This window comes from Carcharhinus amblyrhynchos, chromosome 30 (genome assembly GCF_965287045.1).
Source record: "Carcharhinus amblyrhynchos chromosome 30, sCarAmb.v2.hapA, whole genome shotgun sequence".
Lineage (NCBI taxonomy): Eukaryota > Metazoa > Chordata > Chondrichthyes > Carcharhiniformes > Carcharhinidae > Carcharhinus > Carcharhinus amblyrhynchos.
Genome location: NC_137353.1, coordinates 24,634,610 through 24,662,482, shown reverse-complemented (window position 1 = coordinate 24,662,482; position 27,873 = coordinate 24,634,610). Strand labels below are relative to the sequence as shown.

Below are 27,873 nucleotides of genomic sequence, written 5' to 3'. Positions count from 1 at the left end.
GCCAGCCAACCTCTCTGGCTCTGAATATTAACTACTATAAGTTAGAATCTCATTCCTTCAGGCTTTTCTTGTTGGAGATTTTAAAAAATACGAGAAGTTCAACTTCTTTCTATCCATTTTTCTTTCTCTATCTTATTGCAATGTTTCCTTCTCTCCCTTTCTTTCTCTTTGTATCCGATTCACTCACTAATTCCTCCTCAGTCCTTGAGCTGTTAATTTCACAATCCTTCAATTCGATTGATTAAAGAGGCACACAGTCGCTTGCCTTCGGGATCTCGCACTGTGACAGCATCATCTCACACTTACAGCAACTTGCTGTGCAAAAGCCTAAACATGCATAGGCAAGTATAACTAACAGCAGGCACAATTATGTACCCCACCTCAGAAATTATGGCACATCGCAACATGATACATGTAAGTTTGCTTAGAAATGTTACTGGGTATCGGTATTTTTTGACTTGTATTTTCTGATGTGGAGATGCTGGCATTGGACTGGGATAAGCACAGTAAGAAGTCCCACAACACCAGGTTGAAGTCTAACAGGTTTATTTGGCAGCGCAAGCTTTCGGAGCCTCAAGCTCCTCCTTCAGGTGAGTGAGGACTTGGGTTCACAAACAGGTTGTATAAGGACACAAACTCAATTTACAAGATAATCATTGGAATGCAAGTCCTTACAGGTAAAGACTTGCAAAGTCTCACTAACTGTCCTAGCTGGAAACAATACACACCTCTTTAACCTGTGTTTAACTCTCTCCACTCACATTGTCTGTACCTTTAAGACTTGATTACCTGTAAAGACTCACATTCCAGCCATTATCTTGTAAATTGAGTTTGTGTCTTTATATGCCCTGTTTGTGAACACAACTCCCACTCACCTGAAGGAGTTTGAGAGTCTGAAAGTTAGTGCTGCCAAATGAACCTATTGGACTTTAACCTGGTGTTGAGACTTCTTATTGTATTTTCTGTTCAGGCATTTGATTTGTTTCATTTTATTATTCTGTCCCTCTCAGACAGTCCTTACTGGAGAAGTATACACAAACATGTCCTTTCTGATTGACATGATGAACGTTAGCTTGGAGCTCCTGGAGTCAAAGGGCAAGAGCACAAACAGCAGCTCACTGGCAAGGTATTTGTATTGGTGGCTATTCTCATATATGCAACTCTCCTGCTGTGTGCTTTTTAATTTTGTGCTCCATGGCTCTTAACAGTTTGTAGGACACTGTCTCCGAGGACCCTTGCTGCTCTGTAGGCAGCGTTTAAAAGGTGCATAAAGATCCCACCATTGGTTTTTCCTCGCTTTCCATTGCCCTTCCTTTGTTATCTCCAGTTTCTGGGGAACGGTCTTTTTTTATTTTACTTGGCATTGCTGATCGTTTTTGCGAAATTATAAATCTATCCCAGTGTACAAGAGCATGCTTTGAAATAAAATGAATAGTGGGGAATAGGCGTGGAGGGCAAGGGCAAGGATTAATAGCCTAGCTTCGGTAACTGCAAAATTGGCAGTCTTGATCAAGAGTGCAGCCAACTAACTGCATTTTGTTTTCTAAGAGCTTTGGCTGGGCATATAGCTTTAATTCCAATTTAGTACTGCTCCAGATTCCCTTTCCCACAAATGCTATTCTATAGTTTGTAACATTGCCAATTTTTTATTTTGAACTGAATTGGACCAGTTTCACGCTGTGGATTTTAGCTTCTGGGGTTGGTCAGAGCCTGTTGAATCTTTACACCCAGCAAAAAGACTAATTTTCCTCCCTGTAATTAGAGGGAAATGGCAGATGTAAGGGATTAGAACATAAGAACTAGGAGCAGGAGTGGGCCATCTGGCCTCTCGAGCCTGTTCCATCATTCACTAAACGCATGGCTGGTCTTTTCATAGACTCAGCTCCATTTACCCATTCGCCCACCATAATCCTTAATTCCTTTACTGTTCAAAAATCTATCTTAGCCTTAAAAACATTTAACGGGGTAGCCTCAACTGCTTCACAGGGTAGGGAATTCTGCAGATTCACAACTCTCTGGATAAAGAAGTTCCTCCTCAAATCAATCCTAAATCTGTTCCTTCTTATTTTGAGGCCATGCCTCCAGTTCTGGTTTCACCCACTAGTGGAAACAACCTCCCTGCTTCTAACTTATCTATTCCCTTCATAATCTTAAATGTTTCTCTAAGATCTCCCCTCGTTCTTCTGAATTCCAAGTATAGTTCCTGTCCAGTCAGCTTGTCCTCATAAGCCAACCTTCTCACTTCCAGAATCAAACTAGTGAATCTCCTCTGGACTGCTCCAGTGCCAGTATATCCTTTCTCACAAAACTAGAATAAATCCCGTTAGTTTTTTTCAGCAGGATTTTCAAAATGAATCTCCCACACTCTGTAATACACAGAGTGCACTAGCGTGAATTTCACGAAAAATCATGGGGTGGGATCTGTTCCCACTGGAGAGACAGGCAGCATAGCGCTGAGCGGGCCACTGTGCATGTGCCAATCTGTCAATGCCAAGATCAGTGCATGCGTAGTGCCTCACACTGCCAGCCTCTTGATTGCTGGCCAGCCCCACGACCCCTGTTGCTGCTCCTCTGATTTTCCCCCCGATTCCTGGCCCCGAAGCAGCCTCCGCTTGCGTCTGTTGACCCGCTGTGCTGCTAAAGCACGCAGCATGCTAGGTGGAAACCCCCCCCCCCCCACACACACACACACACACACACACACACACACACACACACACACACACACACACACACACAAAAAAGAACTGTACACAGTACCCAAGTTTGGCCTCAACAGCACCTTATACAACTGCAACATAACCTGAATTGATTGAATGACTTGCTTCTATTTCTATCACATTGGAAGCTCCCATCCACTCTGTCCACACTTCCCACTGCCTCAGCAAAGCAGCCAGCATAATTAAGGACCCCAAGTACTCCAGACATTCTCTCTCCCGCCGCCTTCCTTCAGGAAAAAGGTACAACAGTCTGAGGCCATGTACCAACTGACACAAGAACAGCTTCTTCCCTGCTGCCATCAGACTTTTGAATGGCCCTACCTTGCAGTAAATTGACCTTTCTCTACACCCTAGCTATAACTGTAACACTACATTCTGCACTCTCTTGTTTCCTTCTCAATGAACGGTATGTTTTATCTGTATAGTGCAAGAAATAATACTTTTCATTATATACTAATACGTGTGACAATAATAAATCAAATCAAATGCGTGCTGCCTTTTGTGTTAAGAGATTGAATTGCCTGCCCCTGTTCCTACACCATGGACTATCCTGCCCTTAGTGCTTGCTGTAAGATGCATTTCTGAATACATGTATTTTTGAACATTAATAATCTGCCATTCTACATTGCATATGATTAATAAATAAATTGACCTTTAGTGGTCTTGCCCATATTGAATTATGATCAAGGGTGGGATTTCCCGCACTACCTCTGAATATTCCGCAGCAGCAAAGGCGGCCTGCCATTGGCCAGTAGCAGGATCTTCTGGTCTTGCCATTGTCAACAGGGTTTCCCATTGAATGCACCCTTCTCTGCTGAGAAGCCCACAGCGGGGGGTGCACTGCTGGCAAGACCAGAAGATCCCACTGCTTTGAATGACCGGGGAATCACGGCCGAAGTGTAGTCTTTGGGTGAGGATGGGTTAGAATACCGATGATGATTGGACTGAGGAATGCAAGCATAATTCATTTACTGTTTTGAAGCTATCATTGAATCCCTGCAGTGCTGAAGGATGTCATTCCACCCATTGAGCTTGCACCGACAGCTATCGCACCCAGAGTTTGTCCCCATAACCCCACGCATTTACCTTGCTTATTCGCCTTGACACTAAGGGGCAATTTAGCATGGCCAATCCGCCTAATACGCACATCTTCGGACTGTGGAAGGAAACCATAGCACCCGGAGGAAATCCATGAAGATACTGGTAGAACATGCAAACTCCACACAGACAGTCACCCCATGGCCAGAAATTGAACCCAGGTCTCTGGTGTTGAGACAACTGTGCCACCTGGCTGTCCTATCTGTCCATATTGTTATGTAATACTAGGATTTTTTATGTCTTGATTTTTCATATTGAATGATAACATTTACAAGAACTTAGGAAGCAAGGAAGTGAAGTTTGTTGTAATATACTAAAATCCTCTACCTTAACACTGCAGTGTGCTTTGAAAGCAATAAATAATGGAGAGCAGGTGGGAGGGGACAAGTCTGGCTAATCAGGGGTGCAGCAAACTGACCGCTAAATAAACACAGAACTGAGATGTTTTAGCACCAACATGGGCAAGAGGATACAATTACATGGCAACTTTATGCCAGCATTATTCCATTGTAAGTATGGACACAGGAATCTAATTGAAAAAATCAAAATTTGATTACAGGGACTAAGCTTTTGCAAGCAATAAGTTCACAAAATGAAATATTTTTAATAACTGCTTATATTCCCTCTGCAAATCATTGAAGTATGTATGCCAAATTAATTTCTGTATTAAATCAATTATTTCCTCTCCAGGTTTGATTTCAAAAAGTCAAAGCTGCTTTACGAGAGTTTTTCAAACACAACAAAGTCTGTAAATCTGGTTTCTCACTCAATGATGGCATACGACACCCGAAGCACTGGATCAACAATGAACCCAGACGCCAAGCCGAATGTATTTAGATGTATTTTGGATGCATCAAAGAGCAGTAGCAATCGAGCCTCACTGCAAATGGAACTGCATTACAGGTGTGGAACAGTATAACAGTTGCAGCATTGAATAAGCCTCAAATACTGAATACTGCTATTAGTTAATGGTGACCATTGCCAAAAAGCCTGTGGATGTCTTGTAAATACAGAATAAGGCTCACTTGAGATGTTCTCTATGACTAAATAGTCTGCCTAGACTCATTGTGCAAGCTTACATAGTTTAAAGCTTTATTTAATAGTGTCACAAGTAGGCTTGTATTAACACTGCAATTAAGTTACTGTGAAAATCCCCTAGGTGCCACACTCCGTGTATTCGGGTACACTGAGGGAGAATTTAGCATGGCTAATGCACCAAACTGGCACGTCTTTCGGACTGTGGGAGGAAACCGGAGCACCTGGAGGAAACCCACACAGACCCGGGGGAGAATGTGCAAACTCCGCCCAGTCAGTGTCCCGAACTGGGAATCGAACTCGATTCTCTGATGCTGCAAGGTAGCAGTGTCACTGTGCTGCCCATAGGAAGGAGAGTTAGTTTGGCAAGTTACTAGCAGAGCTGACTGTACTCATTGACCTGTATCCCTAGAAAAGTCGGCATCTTCAAGAGGGCAATAAAGAAAATAGGAGAGCGGCTACAAAAGGACGTGGTAATAGCCAGTACCATAGAAACTGTGTACCTTCAATACTTATAGTCATAATAACTTGCTTCAAAATGGATATACATGCTTGTCTGTTATTCATATTTAAAACCCCTTGTCATAGTAAATGTTACTGATAAAGATTATTTTTCCACTAAACTGATAGAATCTTATTCTATCTATCGTGAGAAGAGAGGAAAATGATCATATTAACATTGTCTTAATGACAAGAGCCACGCCAGCCTTCTGGATAGAAGGCAGTCGTTTAAGCCCTTGAGGCCTGCAGCCTATCTTTTAAAAACACCACAGTACTCTTTCTACAAAGAAAAAGACCACCCACTTCCCCTCTGCAATTTTATCTACCTCCACCCTACCTCAGCTTCTATGCTGCTGAAACCCTCATCCATACCTTTGTCATCAAGTTATTCCACTGAGTTGCCTTGAATGTTGAGTAAGAAATCTGTAATATGTGGGTTCTGTGGAATATTTCCTGTAACGTAAGTTTCTAACTATTGCTATGCTGTTAAAGGGAAAATTGATAGATTATTATCAATGGTTCTTAATCATTTTTGAGTAGATTTTTCAATCATTAAATAAATTATAAAAACTCTGCATTCTTGCTGGTAAGTTGAATTCTGTTGTGACTTCAGCCCGAAGTACTGAAAGACTTTCTCGATTCCCCAGGTCAACCAGAGATGCTTCGTGCTTCACTGTGGTTCTGAACAACTTGCGTGTCTTTGTTATATTTGATTGGTTAATGCTTGTACGGGATTTCCTGCAAACATCCAATAGCCCAAAGAAAGCAGAAAATGCCTCCCCAGCCCGCGACCGAAAGGTTGGCGGTGAAATCTTGGTCCCCAAAACGGTGAAGTATGGAGTTATCACAAAACGATCTTCCGTGCCACTGCCGAATGAGAAGTACTTGGAAGTGAAAATCAACGTAACTGGTAAAAACAGCTTTCAGGCCAACCTCACTAAGCTTCAGTCAAACAGTTGATTATTTTCTTTAATGTTCTGTTAATTTCCAGATTATAAATGTTTATCTTTTTAAAGACATGGACGGTGATATAGTTCCTAAAAAGAAATCCCTCTCAACAGCCGAGTGGATAAGGGCTACACTTGATGTATTTCTGTATCATGTGGACCAGAATCCTGATGAATTAACTGATTTTTCTTGGGATGTAGTTGGGGCGTTGCAGTTTAACATGAGTGCCTCTGGAATGGGAACAAAGAACAACCCAGCACGGGAAACAGGCCCTTCAGCCCAATGAGCCCGTGCCGCCGCATCTTCCTACACCTACCCTGCCCTGTGTGTATGTGAGTGGAACCCCTAATGTAGCCAGATTCAGGGGAGAATAGTGTCAATTTGGTACACCAATCAGCCTAAGAGCACATCTTTGGGGTGTGGGAGGAAACCAGAGCGCCCGGAGGAAACCCACGCAACCACAGGGAGAATGCGCAAACTCCCACAGACACAGGCCCAAATCCATGTATCTGCACAGCTAGCAGTGATAGTCACTGAGCTGTTGTGGTGCCCGTCTGCTGGTCCAGGATTAAGCACACACAACGACACAAAGTACTAGGCCACTCCCGGAACCTCCAAGAGCAGCCCACGCATGACCCACCCCGTGTGCATGCCCCTCGTTTGACAACAAAATGGACTGACACCTGTGGAATAAAAAGACAAAACATTAACATGTAATACTACATTTCCAGTGTCGTCCCGAGGCTCTGACCCTATTTAAAACCCTCTACTATAACCCTCCATCCTTGTTTCGCTCTTGTGTCTATCTAAGTAAACCTTAAACAAGTCCAACGTGCCTCCCTCCATCACCCTACTCGGTAGCGCGTTCCATACCCCCACGACCCTCTGCATGAAAAACCTTTCTCTCGTATCCAAATTATACTTCTCCCCTCTCACCCTTAGATCGTGACCTCTCATAATTGTCCCCAATCTAGGGGAAAGCCTACCACTGTTGACTCTATCTATTCCCTTCAGTATTTTATACACCTCTATCATATCCCCCTCTTAATCTCCGTCTTTCGAAGGAGAAGAGCCCCAGTTTCTCCAACCTTTCCTCGTAACTCAGTCCTTCCGTGCCAAGCAACATCCTAGTAAACCTCCTCTGCACCCTCTCCAGGGTCTCCACGTACTTCCGGTAGTAAGGTGACCAGAACTGGATGCAGTACTCCAAATGCGGTCTAACCAACATTCTGTACAACTGGAGCATTAGACGGCAGCTCTTAATACTCTTAATTGGTCTACCTTTTATCATGTAACTCCTCCCTGCATTATTCCTTCCAAAATGCATCACCTCGCATTTGTCAGGATTAAATTCCATCTGCCATCTATCTGCCCAATATACCAACCTATCTATATCCTGCTGTGTCACCTGACAGTCCTCCTCAGTATCTGCCAATCCTGCCATCTTGGTGTCATCCGCAAATTTGCTTAAGACCATCAATAGCTTCCACACTCAGTGACTATCTGATGACATCTCCAGGGTAGGGTGGATTTTATTTGAGGGGAGAACGTAGTTCACTAAACTCCAAGCATTCACTTGCTTGGTTCACACATGAGGTGGCCATCTGCGTGATAATACCAACAGGCACAGTGGCACAGTTAACACCGCTGCCTCAGCTCCACAGAACCGGGTTCGATTCCGACCTTGCATCACTATCTGTGCAGAGTCTGCACATTCTCCCCGTATCTGCATGGGTTTCCTCCAGGTGCTCTGGTTTCCTCCCACAGCCCAAAAATGTGCAGGTTAGGTGGATTAGCCATGTTAAATTGCCCCTCAGGGTCAGGGAAATTAGTAAAGTAAATACATGGGATTATAGGATAGAGGCTGGGTGGAATTATTGTCAGTGCAGGCTCGATGGGCTGAATGGCCTCTTTCTGCACTGTAGGGATTCTGTGATCGTAAAACCATATACCAACAGGGCTCAATGTTTTCACTCATGGGGAATATTGTGGCAGGATTAAAATATACTACTGAGCGTTCCTATAGTGCAAAAAGCAACTTCATCGTGAATTATTGAAAACAATTGCTCTTTTCATTTTTAACGCTGCTTTCATGTAACTTTCTGCACATTCGATCCATCAGTATTGCCCTGAGACATAAGGTGCTACCTACAGTCACCTTGCAGTTATGGTACTGGTCTAGTTCCAATGTAACCATGGAAGGTAGTAGATTTAAATTTGATAAATCTGGTCATTTATTCATTTGCAGTCCTGTCCTGTGATACATTGTTGACTTAAGTGCTATTTGAACAGCCAGGATTGAGCAACATGCTCGAAGCAGCATGTAGGATAATATAAAAGGGGATTACCTTTTCAAAATGGAATTTCAGAGATTACTGTTGTTTCTGTCTTCCACCCAGTTTACATTGTCTTTAATCAACAACTTTAATCCCCTTTCACAGGCACTGAATTTGTTGTGGTTGAAGACATGTCGTGCCACGATACAAATGCAATTATTCTGAAGGCAACCACTGTGCTCACCTATAAACCACGGCTTGTGGATCGGCCATTCTCTGGCAGCCTTGGAGGAATTGAGGTAAAAAAAAATGTTGATATCACAGCTATTCCTCGGGAGAAATAATGGCCCAGATTCACCATTCGCTAGAAGGTTGTACCCCTGAGATACCCTGGAAGATGCCTTTGTGGGGAACCTCTCAGAAGTCCACGCACAAGGAGTACATGGAAATTGCCTGGGAAGTTTCAGTTTCTGTTGGGAATTTACCCTGGGTGTGGAACCCTCTGAAACTTCAATTAAAAGTCAGAGACCTCGTATTGTTCTGACTCACTTAGCAGAATAGTTACCCAGGAAAGATTAGAAGTATTAATATCAGCCACAGGTCACCCACCAGCCCTGCAGATGTCCAGGTCCGAATGTGCAGCCACAGACGAAGGTAAGGAACATGGAGCAGAGTGGAGGGACATCCCAGTGGTGATTACCACTTTACAAAAGCTTCAGCCCATGATTTTATTTTTTGATGTAAGATGATTTCTTTTTGCAGTGTGAAACTCTGAAATTATTGTTTTGTCACTTTGCTATCAAAATGGAATTTCAGTCATAGGTCCTTTTTAAAAAAGTATCAGGAATAATCTTAACATTTGAAGTTGTTTCAGCAGCTGGCTTGGAGACTTGACAGGGAAATCTTGGAAAACAGTCAGTTTACTGATGTTGACGGACTCCTTATTTGTAACCACTTTTTCCAAATGGCAATGCTGAAATGCGTTGGGAACCAAGCAGAATCATATAAAGGTCCATCAACTTAAATTTAGCTTTGGACCCTCTGTGTACGAACCTACAAATTCAGAGCAGGAGAAGATCATTCAGCCCTTCAAACCATTCAGCCCTTTGTGGCTGATCTGATTGTGGTCTCAACTGCACATTCCACCTTGACTCCATTGTTAGTCAAGAATCCATTTACTTCTACCTTAAAAATATTAATTGACCCTGCCTCCAGTTCCAGTTTCTTCTACTTTCTGCCCTGAATGAAAGACCTCTCATTTTTTTGATTATGTCCCCCTACTTCTACTTTCACCTACAGGGAGAAATATCCTTTCAACAGCCACTCTGTCAAGTCCCCTCAGGATCTTGTATGTTTCAATAAGATCACCCCTTCATTTTCTAAATTCCAATAGTTACAAGCTCAATCTGCTCTACCTTTCATTGCAAGATAGCCCCCACCATCCCAGTATCAGCTATCTCCACGCGAGTCTACTGGTATAACTGATTTGCTTTCTCTAGCTGTATTTTCATACAGTCTTTGAGTGACACTTTGAGCCTGATTTTACCATTTTGATTCTAAGTGTTGAATCTGGGCGCAATTCAGATGTGATTTGGAAAGCTGCTCTCAGAGGCCCCCATGTGCACTTAGCCTGGAAAAAAAATCGCGGGTTTGAATTGCACTGTGGGCAGGGCTTATTGCACCCGAAACACTGCAGCTCTGATCGGAGCTTTGAACTGTGCATGCACGATGAAAAGAATTTGAAAAACACTCCCCGTCACATTGCTCCTGGGCCGCAAAAAGTGGATGAAGCGGCCCAGGAGCGAAAAGCAGGAGCTTTGTCCCCACAGATAACTGTTCCCCTTATTCACTGACCCACCCCCAGTACCCAGACCGATCATGACCCTCTGCACCTCCCCGCCGCTCCCTCCACCACCACCAATTTGCCTGTACAGTGGCAGCAGGCCCCCCCGTCCCCGCAACCCCCTATTAGTGGGCGATCAGGCCTCCCTTTGCTCTCCCACCAGAGATACATTTGCCCTCCTCCCGCCGCCCCGCCAGAGAACGATCGGGCCTCTCTCCTCCCCCCGCCCCGCCAGAGAGCGATCGGGCCTCCCTCCTCCCCCCGCCCCATCAGAGAACGATCGGGCCTCTCTCCTCCCCCCGCCCCGCCAGAGAACGATCGGGCCTCCCTCCTCCCCCCGCCCCATCAGAGAACGATCGGGCCTCCATCTCCCTCACCACCAATCTGAGTCAGAGCCTTGGAAGCTCTGAACTTACCTCTTCAGAAGCTGGGGCGCCCGAAACAGACCTTTGCCAAGCATATCTGTTTCATGCCGAATCTGGACGTGCGAACGCAGTGGTAAAAGGGGAAATGCTGGTAAAGTTGGGCGGGCAACCCATTAATTCAATTTAAATGCAGGCACGCCTGACTTTATCAAGTTTTCATGCCCAAAAATGGGCACGATGCAATGGTAAAATTGGCCCTTTGGCACTCACTGCTGTATTCTCAATGGAATGACTGAAGTCAGACCCCGGTAGAGTGGTAAATCATAAGTGTAAATCCACTCCCAACTATGTGTTGTGTCAAAATGCTTCATGTAAATTTTATGCATTTAAGTTGCGCTTTTGAAAATGACAGTAAGCAGTGGAGGGTTTGATGTTTCGTTTCTAAATGCTTATTTGCAGGTGTTTTCATGCCGACTTGGCAATGAACAAGAGACTGCCCTGTCCATCATAGATCCTGTAAACGTGCAGATGGAATTGATTGGAAACCCCACCTATCAGAAGAGCTCAGGGCTGCTGGATGCCTTTGGCAGTGAGGATTTCCCACCAGTACTTGAGGTAATATTGTAACAAAGAACTCTGTGGTTAGCTGATCTCAGCCAAGTATCAGTTCAAAGTACTAGAACTAGATTAATATTCCTGATTAAGAAGGGAGAGATTCCCATTCCTGATTACTGTTCAGTGGACTGTGGCTAACTGGTGAGCTTCTGGGATTGGACTCGGCTTTCATATCTTTCAGTTAGAATAAAAATCACATTTTAGGCTTATACAATAGGAATGGCCACTCACCGTAGTAAGGCACTTGAGAGTCACGGCTGCCTGTAGAATCACATGTCAGTGAAAGTCAATGCTCTCACAAGAACAGAGGAAAAGATTGAGGGAAGAATGTTTATTCAGAATAGTAGCTAGTTATTGTCCCATGGAGAGGCTTTGTGCAAAGTGAGCCATATGTTTTGAATTCGAGTCCCACTGCAGGACTTGATGTCCATGGAAGGTGCATTCGTATTGGAGCCAGACAGGCTCACTGTCAACCTGTTAATCCTTCCAGTATGCCAGTGGAAGAATCTCCTGGTCAGCAATGCTCGATGTGGAGTGGCACTCCTAAGCTGTAGCCTCTGGCACTAGCCATTGAAACAGACATAAGCACATATTTTGTTTGCCTCTTGCCACTAGACACAGGAGAGGACCATGGAAGGGGAAGAAGGACTATCTAGTAATTGAACAGATCCTCTTTAAGGGTAAGAAAATCACCAGGGTTAATTATGATCATTTTTGTTTATGAATTCTGCATTTCTTGTTCAAGTAACATGTCTTGACTGCAATAAAGATGACTTTATAGGATGACCAGTGCTCAACAACATAAATGAGATTGAAGTGCTCCTTTTTAATATTCATTTTTACTGGAAGTGGGCACCAGTGGCTAGACCAGCATTCCCACCCCTAGTTACCCTCGAGAAACTGGTGGTCAGCTGCCTTCTTGAATCACTGCAGACGTTGTGGTGTAGATGCACCGCAGTGCTGTTGGAGAAGAAGCTCCAAGATTTTGACCCCATTAGCAGCAAAAGAACAGCAACGTATTTCCAAGTCAGGATGGTGAGCGACTTGAAGGGGAACTTCCAGCTGGTGGGGTTCCCAGGTACTGCTGCCCTTGCCTTTCCAGATGGCAGCATTTGTGGGTTTGGAAGGAGCTGCTTAAGGAGCCTTGGTGATTTGCTGCAATGCATCTTATAGATGGTACATACTGCTGCTACTGTTCGTCAGTGGTGGAGGGAATGAATGTTTGTGAAAGGGATGCCAATCAAGTGGGCTGCTTTGTCTTGGATGGTGTTAAGCTTCATGAGTGTTGTTGGAGCTACACTTATCCAGGCAAGTGGAAAGTATTCCATCACACTCCTGACTTGTAATTACAGTCCTGACTTGTACCTTGTAGATTGTGGGCAGACTGAGGGGAGTCAAGGAATGAGTTATTCACTGCAGAATTCCTAGCATTTGACCTACTCTTGTAGCCAAAGTATTTATATGGATATTCCTGTTCAGTTTCTGTTCAATAGTAAACCCCCCAGGATACTGATAACAGCTATTTGTAAGGGGGGGAAAGAGACAAACAACCAATGGCGATTAGCAAGCTCTTCTTTAACCCCTCACATCAAGTTGTAGCTTAAACCCATGTCACGTGGGGCATAAATACAAGAATCCAGAGAGAAAATGCTTCTTTTACCCCAGTAAAAAGTCTGACAACACCAGGTTTTAGTCCAACCGATTTATTTGATAGTAAAGTTACCCCACACAGTACTGCGTTTACCATGTTAAGCACAGGTCGTAGTTTGCAAATCACCTTGATGCATTCAGCCCATGATTAGAAACTAGTGTTTTTGGATTACGGAGCAGAGAAAGAAAGGAAGTCAAACTAAAGCCATAGAAGATTTCCAGCTGTAAGTTATTTCTATAATAGATATAAATCACTAGGGAGGAAAACAGTGCTATAAGCTTTTAAAAGAGGAGTTTTAAAACAAGCAGAGGATTCAATGTTTCTAACCTCTGTAATTTAGCATTTTGAGCAGCACTCAGTAATAGTTCAACAGGAACATACTCAGATATCAAAATGTAGTGCTCCTGTGTAGAGTTTTGTAGAAGATGAAGAAATTTTGCGTGAGGATCAGCATGCCCTGTATGATTTTATTTGCCTTCCATGCCTGAATTTACAATATAGGCGAAATTCTGTATCGAGTTTTAATTTGAGCAATCTAATCCATAGTGCAAAGATGAGTCAATACAAACTTAACCCAGTGCTAGCCTTGTAGAAATAATGAAGTTCTGTTCAAAGTTTGGTTATAGGAGACTGGCAGTAAATGGGGAAATTTCATTATTGAACTGCCGTTTCATGGTTAGTTTTCCTGATGATGGCATGAGAAGGTAGCGTTATTAACACCAGATGTTGAGCCCCAAATTATAAACACACCGTTTCCAGTAGAAACAAAGCTAGCATGGGGTGGTGCAGATTGAAGGGGCTGGGAAGAACTGAGTTTCTGCATCTTTTATGCCACGCATGATGATTACTTGGAGGTTTGTTCAGCTTTTAAAGATTAAGACAAGATTAGCTTATTCTCAATGGAGTTGCCGCAGTGAGGCAATACTTTGAGCAGCACTGTGCACTGCCTAAGCTCACACATGAAGAATGGCCAGTTGAATGTGATGTACTGGAGGGCAGCCAAAGTTCATGCAATTGAAGCTAAAGGTCTCCAGTGTGGGGGAGAGAAAAAATAAAAACAAAGCTTTTTTTAAAACTTGTGTTATTCTTCCTTGAGCTTATTGAGCTTATGTTTTGCGGAATTACCATACATATTTATTTATCTAAATTAAGCAACCATAAAACAAACTGTGGTGCTGGGTTACTGTAATGTCAATGCTGAAAGCAAACTGGGTGCCATAGCCCTTCTCATTAACATCCATTGTAGAAGATGTGATTTTCTATTTCTGACCTTTACAATATTTCAGATCTCTGAGGTTCTAATAACACGCCATTCTTGCATCAACAGACAGTGAAATATTCATCTACACTTCAAAATTGTTAAATAATCTGAGGGAGCAGAAAAGTAACTAGCACCAGTCGATTTGTAGAACTGAATCCTGGCAGCCCAGTTCATGCCAATGGCCAGTTAAATGAAGGGCAGGCACTTTCTGCATGAAAGTATTCTGTTCGATAGTCTTTTCCTCATTGGTATAATCTTTTGTTGGTATAATCAGAACTATGGATTAAGTTATTCAAATTAAAACACTTTATGGAATTTAAATTTATTATTTATAAATTCAGGCACAGGAGGCAGTAGTGTGCCCATTAGTTTCACTGGACAAACAAATCACATATGGTGTGTTTGTCTTCACGCAGAATTTCTCCTGTTAATCCAGTCAAATTGCTGAAGAGCAAGAAGGGAAGGTTGAAAGGCCATGAGCCCAGCCCTGTCAATATTTCAAAGCCTTCCAGGCTTGCGTAAACATGGTGGAGCAAATCTTCCACTCTACCTTCTCAACAACAATTAGGGAGGAGCAGCAAATGCAGGCCTTGAGTGATGCCCACACCCCAAAAAAAAGCAATATTCCACTGATTGGCAAGTCAGTAAAAATTAGACATAAACATGGAATTATCACTAGAATAACAAAGGTCTTACAAGATTTTTTTTTGTCTGAAGGCCATTAGAACATAGAGGGGGCGAATCTCCTTTTAAAAAAAACATTCTAAGTGTCGAATTTGCGTGAAAATGAGTAAATTGTGCTTTTTTTCAGTGGGAGTTTTAAAATGAATCTGCCACACTCTGCACTGTTGAGTGCACTAGTATGAATCCCCCTTAAAAGCAGTGGATAGGGCCACAGCATAGCACCTGAGCAGGCCACTGCGTGAGCTGCTATGCCAGTGCTGAGATTGGTGCATACATAGTGGCCCTGCATTGTCGGCCTTCTGATAAGTGGCGAATGATTGAGCTGGCCAGCCCCACGACCTGCGCAACACCAGAGATCTTGCTCCCCCGTGGTCTGATTGCTGGTCTCCTGACCCTGGGAAATTGAATTAAGTAAAAAGCTGCCTTTGAAGAGCAAAGGTGTGAGGGGGTCAATTGGTCTTCTTTAATGCACAAAATTCTATGAACAACCACAACAATGGGGAGGTGAACCAAGTGGTCCCAGGGCTATTTTCTATTTTATCTTTGCACTATTGTCATCTTTGCTGTAATTCAAAAGTAGTGAGAAGACTATTGGATACATAGAGTAGAACTATTGAATGACGAAACACTGGAGGGGACCATTCACATCTGTTCTGACTTCATCCATTCTGATCTGTCCTTTCATCTCCTTTTATGCTACAGATTCAGTTCTCTGCCCTTGATATCAGACTGTCATACAATGATGTCCAGCTGTTCCTGGCAATTGTGAAGTCTTTTCCTAAGCAAACCACTGCAATGCCCATTGTGCCTGATCCTGACACAATGAATGGAAACACCAGCTCGGTTCGTTTGGCGGGCAGCTCAACAGCAGGATCTGGGAAAAAAGAGACAACGAAACACCAGATGGATCCTGTCCTTGGTAAGTAAAGAACAGAGGAATAAAAGGACATTCACAGACTAATCTGAGGGCACTTACTGGAATATGCAGCTTTTATGCGGCAGGCTATTTATTTAGAAAGTTATGTGACCAGCAATTGAAAGAGGATTTCAGCACCTACTAATCCAAACAGGAACTTTATTATATCGCTGCATTGTAGAAGATGCCTTCTTTCAGATAACACATTAAAGCGAGGTGCCTGCTGCCCTCCCTTTTAGACACAAAAGATTTTCAGAAGTACATGAATATTTCTTCTGTCTTAACAGTCTCCCTCTCTGCTGAGGCAATGTGGTGCCACTGTAGTTAGCACTGTTACCTCACAGCGCCAGGGACCCGGGTTCAATTCCATCTTCGGGTAACTGTCTGTGTGGAGTTTGTACGTTCTCCCCATGTCTGCGTGGTTTTTTTCTGGATGCTCCAGTTTCCTCCCATAGTCCAAAGATGTGTGGGTTACGTGGATTGGCCATGCTAAATTGCCCCTTAGCGTCAGGGAGATTAGCAGGGTAAATACATGGGGTTACAGGGATAGGGCCTGGGTGGGATTGTTGTCGGTGCAGGCTCAATGGGCCAAATGGCCTCTTTCTGCATTGTAGGGATTCCATGATTATATGCTCGTTTCACCAAAAATAGATAAACTGTTCATTAATCTAATTGCTCTTTGTAAGACCCTGCTGTATTTAAATTGACTGCCTTGTTCGTATACATGACAGTGAAGCTGGCCCAAGAGAAATGTACATGTCATGCAGATTACCCACTTGTCCAGAACTACTTTAGTTAATGATTGAAGGATCTGATATATTTTGAAAAGATGGGGAAGGAAGAAGGGAATTGGAGTCACTGTAACAATTAGACTTTACTTTAGCAATTAGACTTAAAGGAATGTCATTTTTACAGTCTGTTCAGGACTCTTGTAAGCAGTTCAAAATCATTGCTGGACCTAATAATGGTAAACTAACCAGATAAGACAAGAGAGGCAAGTATGGGTGACCATGTAGGTAATAATCTTAAAATAATAAGGGTTAGAATAATCAAATAAATTGTAACAAGCTTAATTATTTTCAGTGACATGCAAGGCCTAATATTTTATTAGGAACTGTGGCCAAGTACTGATATTTACTTAAAACTAGTTTATTTATACTACACATACTATGTACAAGATGGGTTATTGAGCAGGCACATCTCTCTTAAGAGTTGCCCGTCTACTGCATGGAGTCTGTGGCACATGACCACTGATGTTGCAGGTGAATCATAGCCTATCACTCATTAGCATGTCTGTTCCATTAACTATTTACAGTTTTGAGGAGATGAGGATAGACCCACAGAAGGCAAAGTAAAAAACAAGATGACAAATGAAGAGAGAAAACGGCAGTGGGAAATAATTAAAATGGTGGCCAGTAGAGTTCAGGAGAAACTATTCTATAAAAATCAAGAACAAATTAGCCAAGAGTGAGTGAAACACCATTGTTAACTAGAAATGAGGGTAAAATTGAAACTAAAAGAAAAGGGCATGGACTTTGTACATAGATAATAAATGAGAAGATGTGAAAGGGAAATACCAAGAGGTTAGGAAGGGAGTAAAATTTTAAAAAAAACGAAAGCAAAAAGGAACAGCAAAGATAAATAATCAAAGAAATAAAAAATAATAACTTCTACAGGCACAAAGAAAAGCAAGAAGAAAATCAGGATAGGACTACTGAAGGATTCATAAGATGGTTGGTCCATAGGACAGTGGAAAAGTAGAAATATAGAAAATTCTGCCTCAGTTTTTACCAGGTAACCACCAAGGTGCTCATGACATTAGGCTAAAAGGTCAAAAAAGATACAGGGACTTTTAGGATAGTAAGGAGGGAAGTAGTTGACAAACTATTCATGCTGGTTGGGAGTAAAATATCCCAGACCAGGTGGATTGCTTCTGCGCATATGAAAAGCAGTTAAAGTGACAGCAGTGCCAAATAATTGATGGACAACTAAAGTTGATCCTATATATATTTCCTTCATATAAATACTGCAAGTCTGAGGAACTACAGACCATTAGCTTAATGTCAGCAGCAGAAAAGATCGTGGCATCTTTATTCAAAGATGTAATAGAAAAATCTCTAAAATGCCATATATATCAGAGTAATCAGAATAAAATTCTAAAAGGAAATTTGCGCTTTATCAATCTTAATGAAATTTTGAAGATGTAAGAGTCGGAAAGAATAAAGAGTAGGCAAGAATTAGATAGTGTATACTTGGATTTTCAAAGGCCTTTTGTAAGATATTTCACGGTGGATTCATGATTAAGATCAGAACATGTGGAGTCTGTGGACGAGCACCAGAACAGATAGTAAGTTGGCTGCAAAATATTTGACCCTCTGAGCCTGCTCCCCATTCATTTTGATTATGGCTGATCATCAAATTCAGTGTTGCGATCCCATCTTCCCCCTTGAATCCTTTGAGCCCAAGAGTGATATCTAATTTCTTCTTGAAATCACACAATGGAAATTCAGAAGTGGGGATAAGGAGGAACCATATCAGGCCATGCAGGTAAAAGTATTGACTTTTAAACAGCAAACTCAGATGATAAGAGTTTTGATGCTGCGGGAAAGAAATCCTTTAAGATTTCCTAATGTTCACACTATATTTCACAGATTAAATTCCCATTATATCACACTGGTAGCTCAATTGAACATTTGCTTCACCAATGTACAATATCTATTTTCCAAATTAGTCACTTTTCTTACCTTTCTGAATGAGATTGCCAGTTAATACTAAGTGGTATGGACTGCTTAGTTTTATGAATTTAATGTGTTTGAAACAGGATTTAAATTGCCCTAGGCATTTAATTTAGGGCGATTGAGAGAGTACCTTTTCATTTGATCACTCCAGGCTAGGTTTAATCCCATAGTCAAAAGATGGCTCAGCCATCTCATCAAGTCACTGCACTCTAATTCATAAGACTTCATGAATATCTCATAAAAGAATGCCCTGCTCATGCAAGTTTCTGGCATAAATTCCTGTAATTGAGGAATTGTGGAGTGTCTTAGTACTTGAATTAGTGCCAAAGCAAGTTGATTTTGTTCTGTTCACTTAGTAGTGTACAGAAAAGCTTCAGGTTTAAAAGTGGGGTAAAATTCCAATCTGGCCTCAGCTGTTTTGTAACAAGCATTCTCATTTAAAACTAGTCAAATGCAGCGTCTCAGGCCACCTAACAGTGATTAGAATTTAGTTAAAAAAAACACTGATGTAACCCATTGTAAGAAGTCTCACAACACCAGGTTAAAGTCCAACAGGCTTATTAGTAGCACAAGCCACTAGGTTTTGGAGTGCTGCTCCTTCATTAGGTGAGTGGGATTTCAGTTCACAAACAGGGCATATAAGTCACAAACTCAGTTTACAAAATAATGGTTGGAATGCGAGTCTTTACAGGTAATCAAGTCTTAAAGGTACAGACAACGTGAGTGGAGAGAGGGTTAAGCAAAGGTTAGAGATGTGTATTGTCTTCAGCCAGGACAGTTAGATTTTGCAAGCCCAGGAAGTGGTGGGGGTTACAGATAGTGTGACATGAACCTTGGCCGAGGCCGTCCTCGTGCGCGGAATTTGGCTATCAGTCTCTGCTCAGAGACTTTGCGTTGTGTGTCGTGAAGGCTGCCTTGGAGAATGCTTACCTGAAGAACAGAGGCCGAATGCCCATGATCACTGAAATGTTCCCCAACAGGAAGAGAACACTCTTACCTGGTGATTGTCAAGCGGTGTTCGTTCATCCATTGTCGTAGTGTCTGCATTTTCTCCCCAATGTACCCTGCTTCAGGACATTCTTACCTGCAGCATATCAGGTAAACAATGTTGGCCGAGTTGCAAATGTATGTTGTGTAAGCAGTCGCAAGCATTCGGCCTCTGATCTTCGGGTAAGCGTTCTCCAAGGCGACCTTCATGACACACAACAATGCAGAGTTGCTGAGCAGAGACTGATAGCCAAGTTCCTCACACATGAGGATGGCCTGAACTGGGATATTGGGTTCATGTCACACTATCTGTAACCCCCACGACTTGCCAGGGCTTGCAAAATCTCACTAATTGTCCTGGCTGGAGACAATATACATTGCTTTAACCTGTGCTTAACCCTCTCTCCACTCACATTGTCTGTACCTTTAAGATTTGATTGCCTGTAAAGACTTGCATTCCAACCATTGTTTTGTAAATTGAGTTTTTGCCTTTATATTACCTATTTGTGAACTGAAATCCCACTCACCTGATGGAGCAGCGCTCCGAAAGCTAGTGGCTTGTGCTACCAAATAAACCTGTTGGACTTTAATCTGGTGTTGTGAGACTTCTTACTGTGTTTACCCCAGTCCACCACCAGCATCTCCACATCATGGTAATCCATTGTAGCAGCATTGCTGCACATCGTCATGTTGGCAGGAGAGAAGTATTGGAATTTTGCTATGGGGATGATTTCTGTGTGGTCTTTGAATCATATGGATGTTTAATTACAATGTTTAAATTGTCTTTAACTCTAATGTGGAATGCAGGGATTGTTGACTCTAATTATACATCAGCTTTCTTACTACTTTTTTTGTGCAGAATTGCAGCTGGATCGACTCCAAGACCTTGGATTCAGTCTGGAAGATTGTCGCAGAGCCCTGCTGCTAAGTAAAGGTAGAAGACACACTAGGATGATTTTATAATCCCCCCCCCCCCCCCCCCACACTTCAGTTAGTTTCTTATGCGTGGTAGTTCATTTTTGGTTGCACTGCTGTTGGAAGGAAAAATGGTTCTGAAAAATAATTTGTCAGATGGAAAGTAAAAGCCTAGCTAATGGAATGGTTTTGTTGCTCACTGTACGAGTGAATAGTTTATTAAATGACATTTATCAGGGGCTTTTGCCTTAAAGGCTAAAAATTTCAGAATTATGTGACTAGATGGCGAACAACTGCAGTGTCTCTGAACCATTTCAAAGGAGCAATAAGTTGCCAAAAAAATCTAAGTGGAAAATGTGGTAGGCTTGTTTGGCTGTTTCCTTTTCCCAGCACACAGCCTTTTATTGAATAACCTACTTGCATAGTGTGCTGGAGATAGGGCACTGCAGCTGAATCCTGAGGAATTAGAATTTAGGGTGTAGAATTCAAAAAGGCTATTCTCCCCATTCCTTCCACAGCCCATTTACAACCTACTGTGTCATGAAATACCCCCATCCTGCTTCTCCCTGCGGGGAGGCAATGTTCTATAAAAATACTCACACATTTCAAAAGATTAATCAAGCAGAAGACCAGAATGTTCATCTATTCTTACATCTCCAACATCTTCCTGCTTCCCTCTGCAGCATTTCCCCATCAGAGCAACATGCCCCATCTGCCAACAATGTAAGTACTTTGGCTGTTGCCTGAAGCAGCCCTGGCAAAACCTTGGATGTAATTTTCCCACTTACCCTATTGACCAAATTTGGTGTGTGGATTGGACACACTAAAAGAGGGAAATTAATGGGTTTCACTTTCAAAAAAAAATGTTTTGGCTTCATTTCCAAAGCCCAGTTTGTGACACTGTAATTCAGATTGAATGCTTAGACACCTGGGGGCGAGTTTTCCCATTCTGCCCACTGCAGGAATCAGAGCAGCCAATGGGCAGGACCATGGAAAGGTCCATTGACCTCAGGCAGTATTTTCCAGTTTCAGGGCGAGCGTGGCTGGAAAATCCTGCCCCCGGTGTGTAAACTTGTTACTTCACTCCTAGATCATTCAGGTGAGAATTTGATGAGAAACACAAAAGCGAGTGTTATTACAAATTATTATGTATGGTACTTTATCGAGAAGGTGTTAATGGCTGAATTTGGGACGTCAGACCAGAAGATTCCAAGTTTGATTCCTAGACTATGCTGTACTGATTTCAGCAAAGAAACATTGAAAGCCAAATCAGCCAGGGTTCATGTTCTTGGTCACTATCCGGTGTGACCTGTGGTAATTCAAGTAAAACCTTGCATTTGACATCCTCTGTTTGCAATAAACGGTAAAATTCTCCAGTTCTCAGTAACAAAGCCGCTAATGTCCTTTGCACGTGATAACTTTATTTCTGTTTTGTTTCTAATTGCGCAGGCCAACTGAATCAGGCTGCCACCTGGCTGTTCAAGAATGCTGAACCAGTATCAGCAAATGCAACAGCAAGCAGCAGCAATGGTCGTGGAACAGGCACAGCGTTGCTGATCTCTGGGATTGAGGTGAAAGCTGAGAGCATCTGTATCTGCCTGATTGATGACTGCATGGATTGCGATGTACCTCTTGCTGAGCTTACCTTTTCAAGTAGGTTTCCTAGGCAAACCAGTTGAAACTGAGCTTAGTGACCAAGTTGATAAAGGTACCATCTGGTTTAGCAGTGGTGGTGGCATCCGTCCATCTTAGAAGATAATGGACTGCACTTGGGTGTATGTCCCGTTTGGATAGAGCATCATCTGTTATGGCTATACGGGTTGATTTTGTGAGCAGCAATCCCTTCCGCAGCTGGTACAGATGAATTAGCATCGGCCCAAGATCAACAAATTTTTTTTTGTTTCAGCATGCTTTTCCACCATCTTGTCATTTCCTTTGTCCTTGCGTTTCGCTTGCAGACGCCCTTACATGGGTAATTTGTTGGTCTTTTGCCAATAGTAAGTTCACCATAAAGCATGCAGCCATCATCCACTCATCTCACATGATCTGACCCAATGTAGCATTGTGATTATGTTACTGGATTGGCAATGTGGAGACAGAGGTTCACATCCCACCGCGGAAACACGGGAATTTAGATTCAATTCATTGGCTCTGCTGGGTCAGCATTTATTGCCCATCCCTAATTGCCCATGCACTGAGTGGCTTGTTTTTTAAGAGTCAACCACATTGCTATGGATCAGGAGTCACAGTTAGGCCAGATCAAGCAAGGATGACAGATTTCCTCCTCTAAATGACATTAGTAAACTGGATGGGTTCTATGACAATCAGCAATGATTTCAAGGTTATCATTCAATTTTTATTTCCAGATATTTTTATTGAATTCAATTTCAGTAAGAAAAATTAGCAATTTCATCATCTGCCATAGTGGGATTTGAAACCAGAACATCAGCTTGTTCTCTGGATTATCAGTTCAGTGATAGTACCACCACTGTTAACTAAATAAATTTGGATTAAAAAACTAACATCAGTAAAGATTACCATGAAACTACTGGATTGTCATAAAAAAAACTATTGTCCTTCAGGGAAGAAATTCTGCTATCCTTCCCCACCAAACATACATGTAGTTGACTCTTAACCGCTTCCTCAGCTGGCCTAGCAAACCGTACAGTTATGTTAAACCTCTGCGATAAACAATGATAAAATCAAAACTGGGTGAATAATGCAGCATTGGCCTAGGTACAGCAAAGGCACACTCAGCCCAATCAACCTTGTAAAGTCCTCCTCAGTAGCATGTGGGTACTTGTTCCAACATTGGGATGGCTGTCCCACGGGCTATTTAAGCAACAGTCTCAATTAACCATATTTGCAGAATCATATAGAATCCCTACAGTGCAGAAGGAGACCATTCAGCCCATCAAGACTGCACCAACCACAGTCTCACCCAGGCCCTATCCTCGTAACCCTATGCATTTACCCTGCTAATCCCCTGACACTAAGGGTCAATTTGGCAAGGCCAATCCACCTAACCCACATGCCTTTGGACTGTGGGAGGAAACCGGAGCACCCGGAGGAAACCCACGTGGGCACAGGGAGAATGTGCAAACTCCACACAGACAGTGACCCAAAGCTGGAATTGAACCCCAATCCCTGGCTCTCAGGCAGCAGTGCTAACCACTGTGCCACCGTGGTTAGCACATCTGACCTCTCCATCAATCACCCTGGATATGACCTATCCCACCAGAAGGATAAACCCCATTACAGGCGGCAGCTGGAGCTCAGAGCAAAAAACTCAGAAGGGAGGTGGACCTGGAAGTTCTGAAAATTGACTTTAGATATCTTGAGGATGTGTGGCGTAATATGAGATATAAGCAAGGAAAGCCCCTGCCACCTACCACCTTCCCTCAGCTGATAAATCAGTAATCTTCTGTGTTGACCACCAGTGGAAGAAATGTAGTGGGTTGCAAAAGCCAGGCCTCAGTCACTTTGATAAACTCCACATGATGTCAAGAAACAGCTGAGCGCACAGGATACTGCAAAGGCTATATAGACCCTAACAAAATCTCAGCTTGTACTACTGAAGATTTGTGGTCCAGAATTAACCACTCCTCTAAGCTGTTCCAACAAAGTGGAAAATTGCCATGATATGTCCTGTCTACAGAAAACAGGACAAATCCAATCCAGCCAATTACAGCCCCGCTTCCATCCGCCCCCTGTCAATCTACTCTCAATCATCAGCAAAGTGAAGGAGTTGTAAGCAATGTTATCAAATGTCACTTTCTCACCAATAACCTGCTCACTGATGCTCGGTTTGAGCTCCACTCATTAAAACCTTGATCCGGACATAAGCAAAAGAATTAAATTCCTGAGGTCGGGTGAGAGTGTCTGCCTTTTTCATCAAGCATTTAATGAGTGTGGCACCGCTGTATCCAAGTAAAATGGAAATCAGTGGGGATCAGGGGGAAAGTTCTCCCCTGGCTGTTATCATACCTCCCACAAAGGTAGATGTAATGATTGTTGGAGGTCAGTTATGTCAGTCCCAGCAAATAGCATAGGAGTTCTTCAGGGCACTGTCCGAGATCTGGTCGGTGGTGATTGCAGTTGTTCAATTCCAGTTGCAAGATAATGAAGCAGTCTGTGTCTACATGCAGCTAGACCTGGACAGTATGCAGGCTTGTGCTGACTTTGCCAAGTAACATTTGTGCTACACAAGTGCCAAAGAAAAACTCTTTCCAACGAAAGAGAGTCTAACTACCTACCCCCCATGACACATAACAGTATTGCCGTCACCAAGTTCCCCTTTCAGCAAAGTACGGCATTGCGATCACCAAGTTCACCTCTTTCTGCAATGTACGTTAACCATTAACCAGAAACTTAACTGGACCAGCCGTATAAATGCTATGGCTATCCAAGAGCAATAACAGTAAGAAGTCTCACAACACCAGGTTAAAGTCCAAAGTCCTGTTGGATTTAACCTGGTGTTGTGAGACTTCTTACTGTGTTTACCTCAGTCCACCACCAGCATCTCCACATCATGACTATCCAAGTGCAAGTCAGATGCTGGGTATTCTGCAACTTGTAACTCACCTCCTGACTCCCCAAAGCCATTCCACCATCTGCAAGACAGGTCAGCATGTGTTGAAGTCCTCCCCACTTCATTCATGGAATGTGGGCATCACTGGCTAGGCCAGCATTTATTGCCCATCCCTAATTACTGTTGAGAAAGTGCTGGTGAGTTGCCACCTTGAACCTTTGCAGTGCACTTGCTGAGTGCAGTTCCAATAGAGCTCTCAAAATATGAAACCATTTGGGAAAAACCATCCACTGGATAGGCTGCCTGCCCACCATTTTAAACACTCACTGCCTCCACCATTGACGTACCGTGACAGCAGTGTATACCATTTGCTGGATGCACTGCAGCTCGCCGAGACTTTGTTCACCTTTCAAGCTTACAACCTCAATCAGCTAGAAGAAAAGTTGTTGCTGGTGCCTGGGAAGACAGTTGTCAAGTTCCCATTCAAGGCACTTGGAAATGTACTACTGCTCTTTCATTGTCACTGGGTTAAGATCCTTGAATTCCCTCCCTAACAGCAGAGTGGTTGTATCATCACCACATAGACAGCAGTGGGTCAGAAAGGTGGCTCACTATCATCTTCTCAATGGCAGATATGCATGGGCAGTAACTGTTGGCTTAAACAGCAATGCTCACATCCCGTTAAAAGAATTTCTTAAAAAGATAAGGCATTAAACCAAGAGCAAAGTAAGTCGGGGCTTGTCAAAGCATTAGCTGAATATAATATTCCAACAGTTTACTTATGGTACACATCGGCACAGTTAACAGAAATATGGTTTAGTCATTACAGAAGGGAGGTTATGTGTGCTTAAGGCATGAAAATTATTTCAGTATGTAGTGGATTTTGAGGTCAAGGCTAACAACTTTGGTTAGTGCAGATTCTGGAATAACATGAGATATTTTTGAACTCCTGCCCATGTCTTTATTCTGAGTCAGGTCATAATTGGGTGATTGGGTTTTCTTCTGTGTTTTAGGACTGTACTTTCTGCAGAGAGTCGGGGCAAGCCCAGAAGGCTCCGCCAATTTTACCTTTTCCGGAGATTACTACAACCGCGAGTTATCAGGTGAGATCCTAAATATTAAAATTGCACAAGTCCAGGAGAAAGTAATCGTGCTCAAGGTGCAGGCTTGTGGAGAAGAACATGTGTCTTATAGGACAAAGTTCTAGATACGTCCAGTTTGAAAATATGATGGGCCCTGCCTATCTAATCCTGGATTTATTTTATATAGTAACCCTCTTCATTTTTCAGAGAGTTCAGATTCAGGTTAATTTTAATTTTTCATTTGTTAACAATAGATGCAACATTTGCACTTTCACAGAGTGCACCGTGACAACTTGCAAGAGGGAAGGAAGCTTTATGAATGAACTTTAGACACAGCAAATACACTAATGCAGTGGAGCAAATGACCACAAAAGAAAGCCTTTATACTATTATGCCCAAGTGATCACTAGACTAAAATGCATGTGTAACAACAAGGCAGGAGATTATGTAAATCTGTGCAAGTTATAAAAACCACTAGATGGGGCTAAAAACTAACTTAGAATTTAAGTGTGGGTATGTGCCACATCATCTCCTGTGCTCAACACTTGAGATGTTGGAAAAGCATGCAAACTGGAAACAAAGCAGTAAATGTTGGAAATACACAGCGAGTCTGCCTGTGTTTGAATCCTTTGGGTAAAATGTTGCACAGGGATGCCCAAGCATTCTTGGGAAAATGTCTCTTCTTTCTGTCTAATGCTGACTGATCTGGTGTGAATTTCAAGGCTTTTTTTTAAGTTTTAGTTATCACCAGTTGGTTTTTAGGGTTGAGGACCTACCCCTTTAGTAATCCCTTTGTTGTTTCGATGCTGTTCAGTGGATATAACGTCCCGAATCGTGTTCACTTGTTGGCATGACTTTTCAGTGCAGTGTCATCAATATGTGCATTGCTGACTTTTAATTGAATTTTTACCGTCAAGAATTGTATGGATAATGTTAGGAACATGTCAAATTGGACAAATTTTTAATCCGGTTTTGGAAAAGTTATGATCAAATTTATCAGCAATGATCATCATTGCTGCAAATGTTAAAATCTTTTGCCTTGTTCTTTGGGAGATTTTGCTTTGTTTAATGTCAATCTCCACACTGTCCTAGTACCCCTGCCCCAACCCCAACCCCAGAGTTCATTGGAATCATTTAAATCACAATACAGTGGAGCATGGGACATGCTACGTTTTGTGTCCGTCCTTTTGATTTTCTGGCTGACGTAACATATTAGCTAACAGACTGCTGGATAGGATTTTCTAACACCAAAGACTTAATGTCTATACACAGACAACAAGGTCTTTCAGTAGTGGCCAAATCTCTGCACAAAGAACAGAGTAGTAGTGTTGCTTGATTTTTTTTTAAAAGAAAAGGTTTCTGTATTCAGAATGTATTATTTCCAGACCATATTGCTGTGGTGCTGGCCATTTAGGACAGCATTACTCTGAAATTGAATTAATCTGAAGGTTTGAGATCCAGTTAGCCATAGAAATGCTGCAGTATATAGTGTTACTTGATCTTAATTTTGAAGCATTTCTGTTTAAGATGAGCTGTACAAATTAAAGTTTGCCTGATGATCTTTGGTCAGTAGGATGTTTGACACATACCGTTATGTTTAAACCTTGGCCCAAATTATTAGGAGATTCATACAGGATGACTTGCTTATTTCTTCATGTTGTACATAAATGCAGAGAGTAAATGTACTGATTGGCAAAGCTAAGATGT

At 42.5% G+C, this 27,873-nt stretch overlaps 1 protein-coding gene across 4 annotated transcripts in view; it reads left to right on the top strand.

Annotated features, from left to right (window-relative positions):
* Positions 1-27,873, top strand: part of vps13d (vacuolar protein sorting 13 homolog D) — a 261,410-nt gene that overhangs the window by 89,696 nt on the left and 143,841 nt on the right. For all 4 annotated transcript variants that reach the window (XM_080215376.1, XM_080215379.1, XM_080215377.1 and 1 more), the window contains exons 28-36: positions 1,011-1,126; positions 4,509-4,721; positions 6,002-6,264; positions 8,744-8,877; positions 11,246-11,401; positions 15,700-15,916; positions 20,498-20,572; positions 22,003-22,206; positions 26,098-26,187. In XM_080215376.1, coding sequence (XP_080071502.1) covers positions 1,011-1,126; positions 4,509-4,721; positions 6,002-6,264; positions 8,744-8,877; positions 11,246-11,401; positions 15,700-15,916; positions 20,498-20,572; positions 22,003-22,206; positions 26,098-26,187 — 1,468 coding nt within the window. The remainder of the gene's footprint in view (positions 1-1,010; positions 1,127-4,508; positions 4,722-6,001; positions 6,265-8,743; positions 8,878-11,245; positions 11,402-15,699; positions 15,917-20,497; positions 20,573-22,002; positions 22,207-26,097; positions 26,188-27,873) is intronic.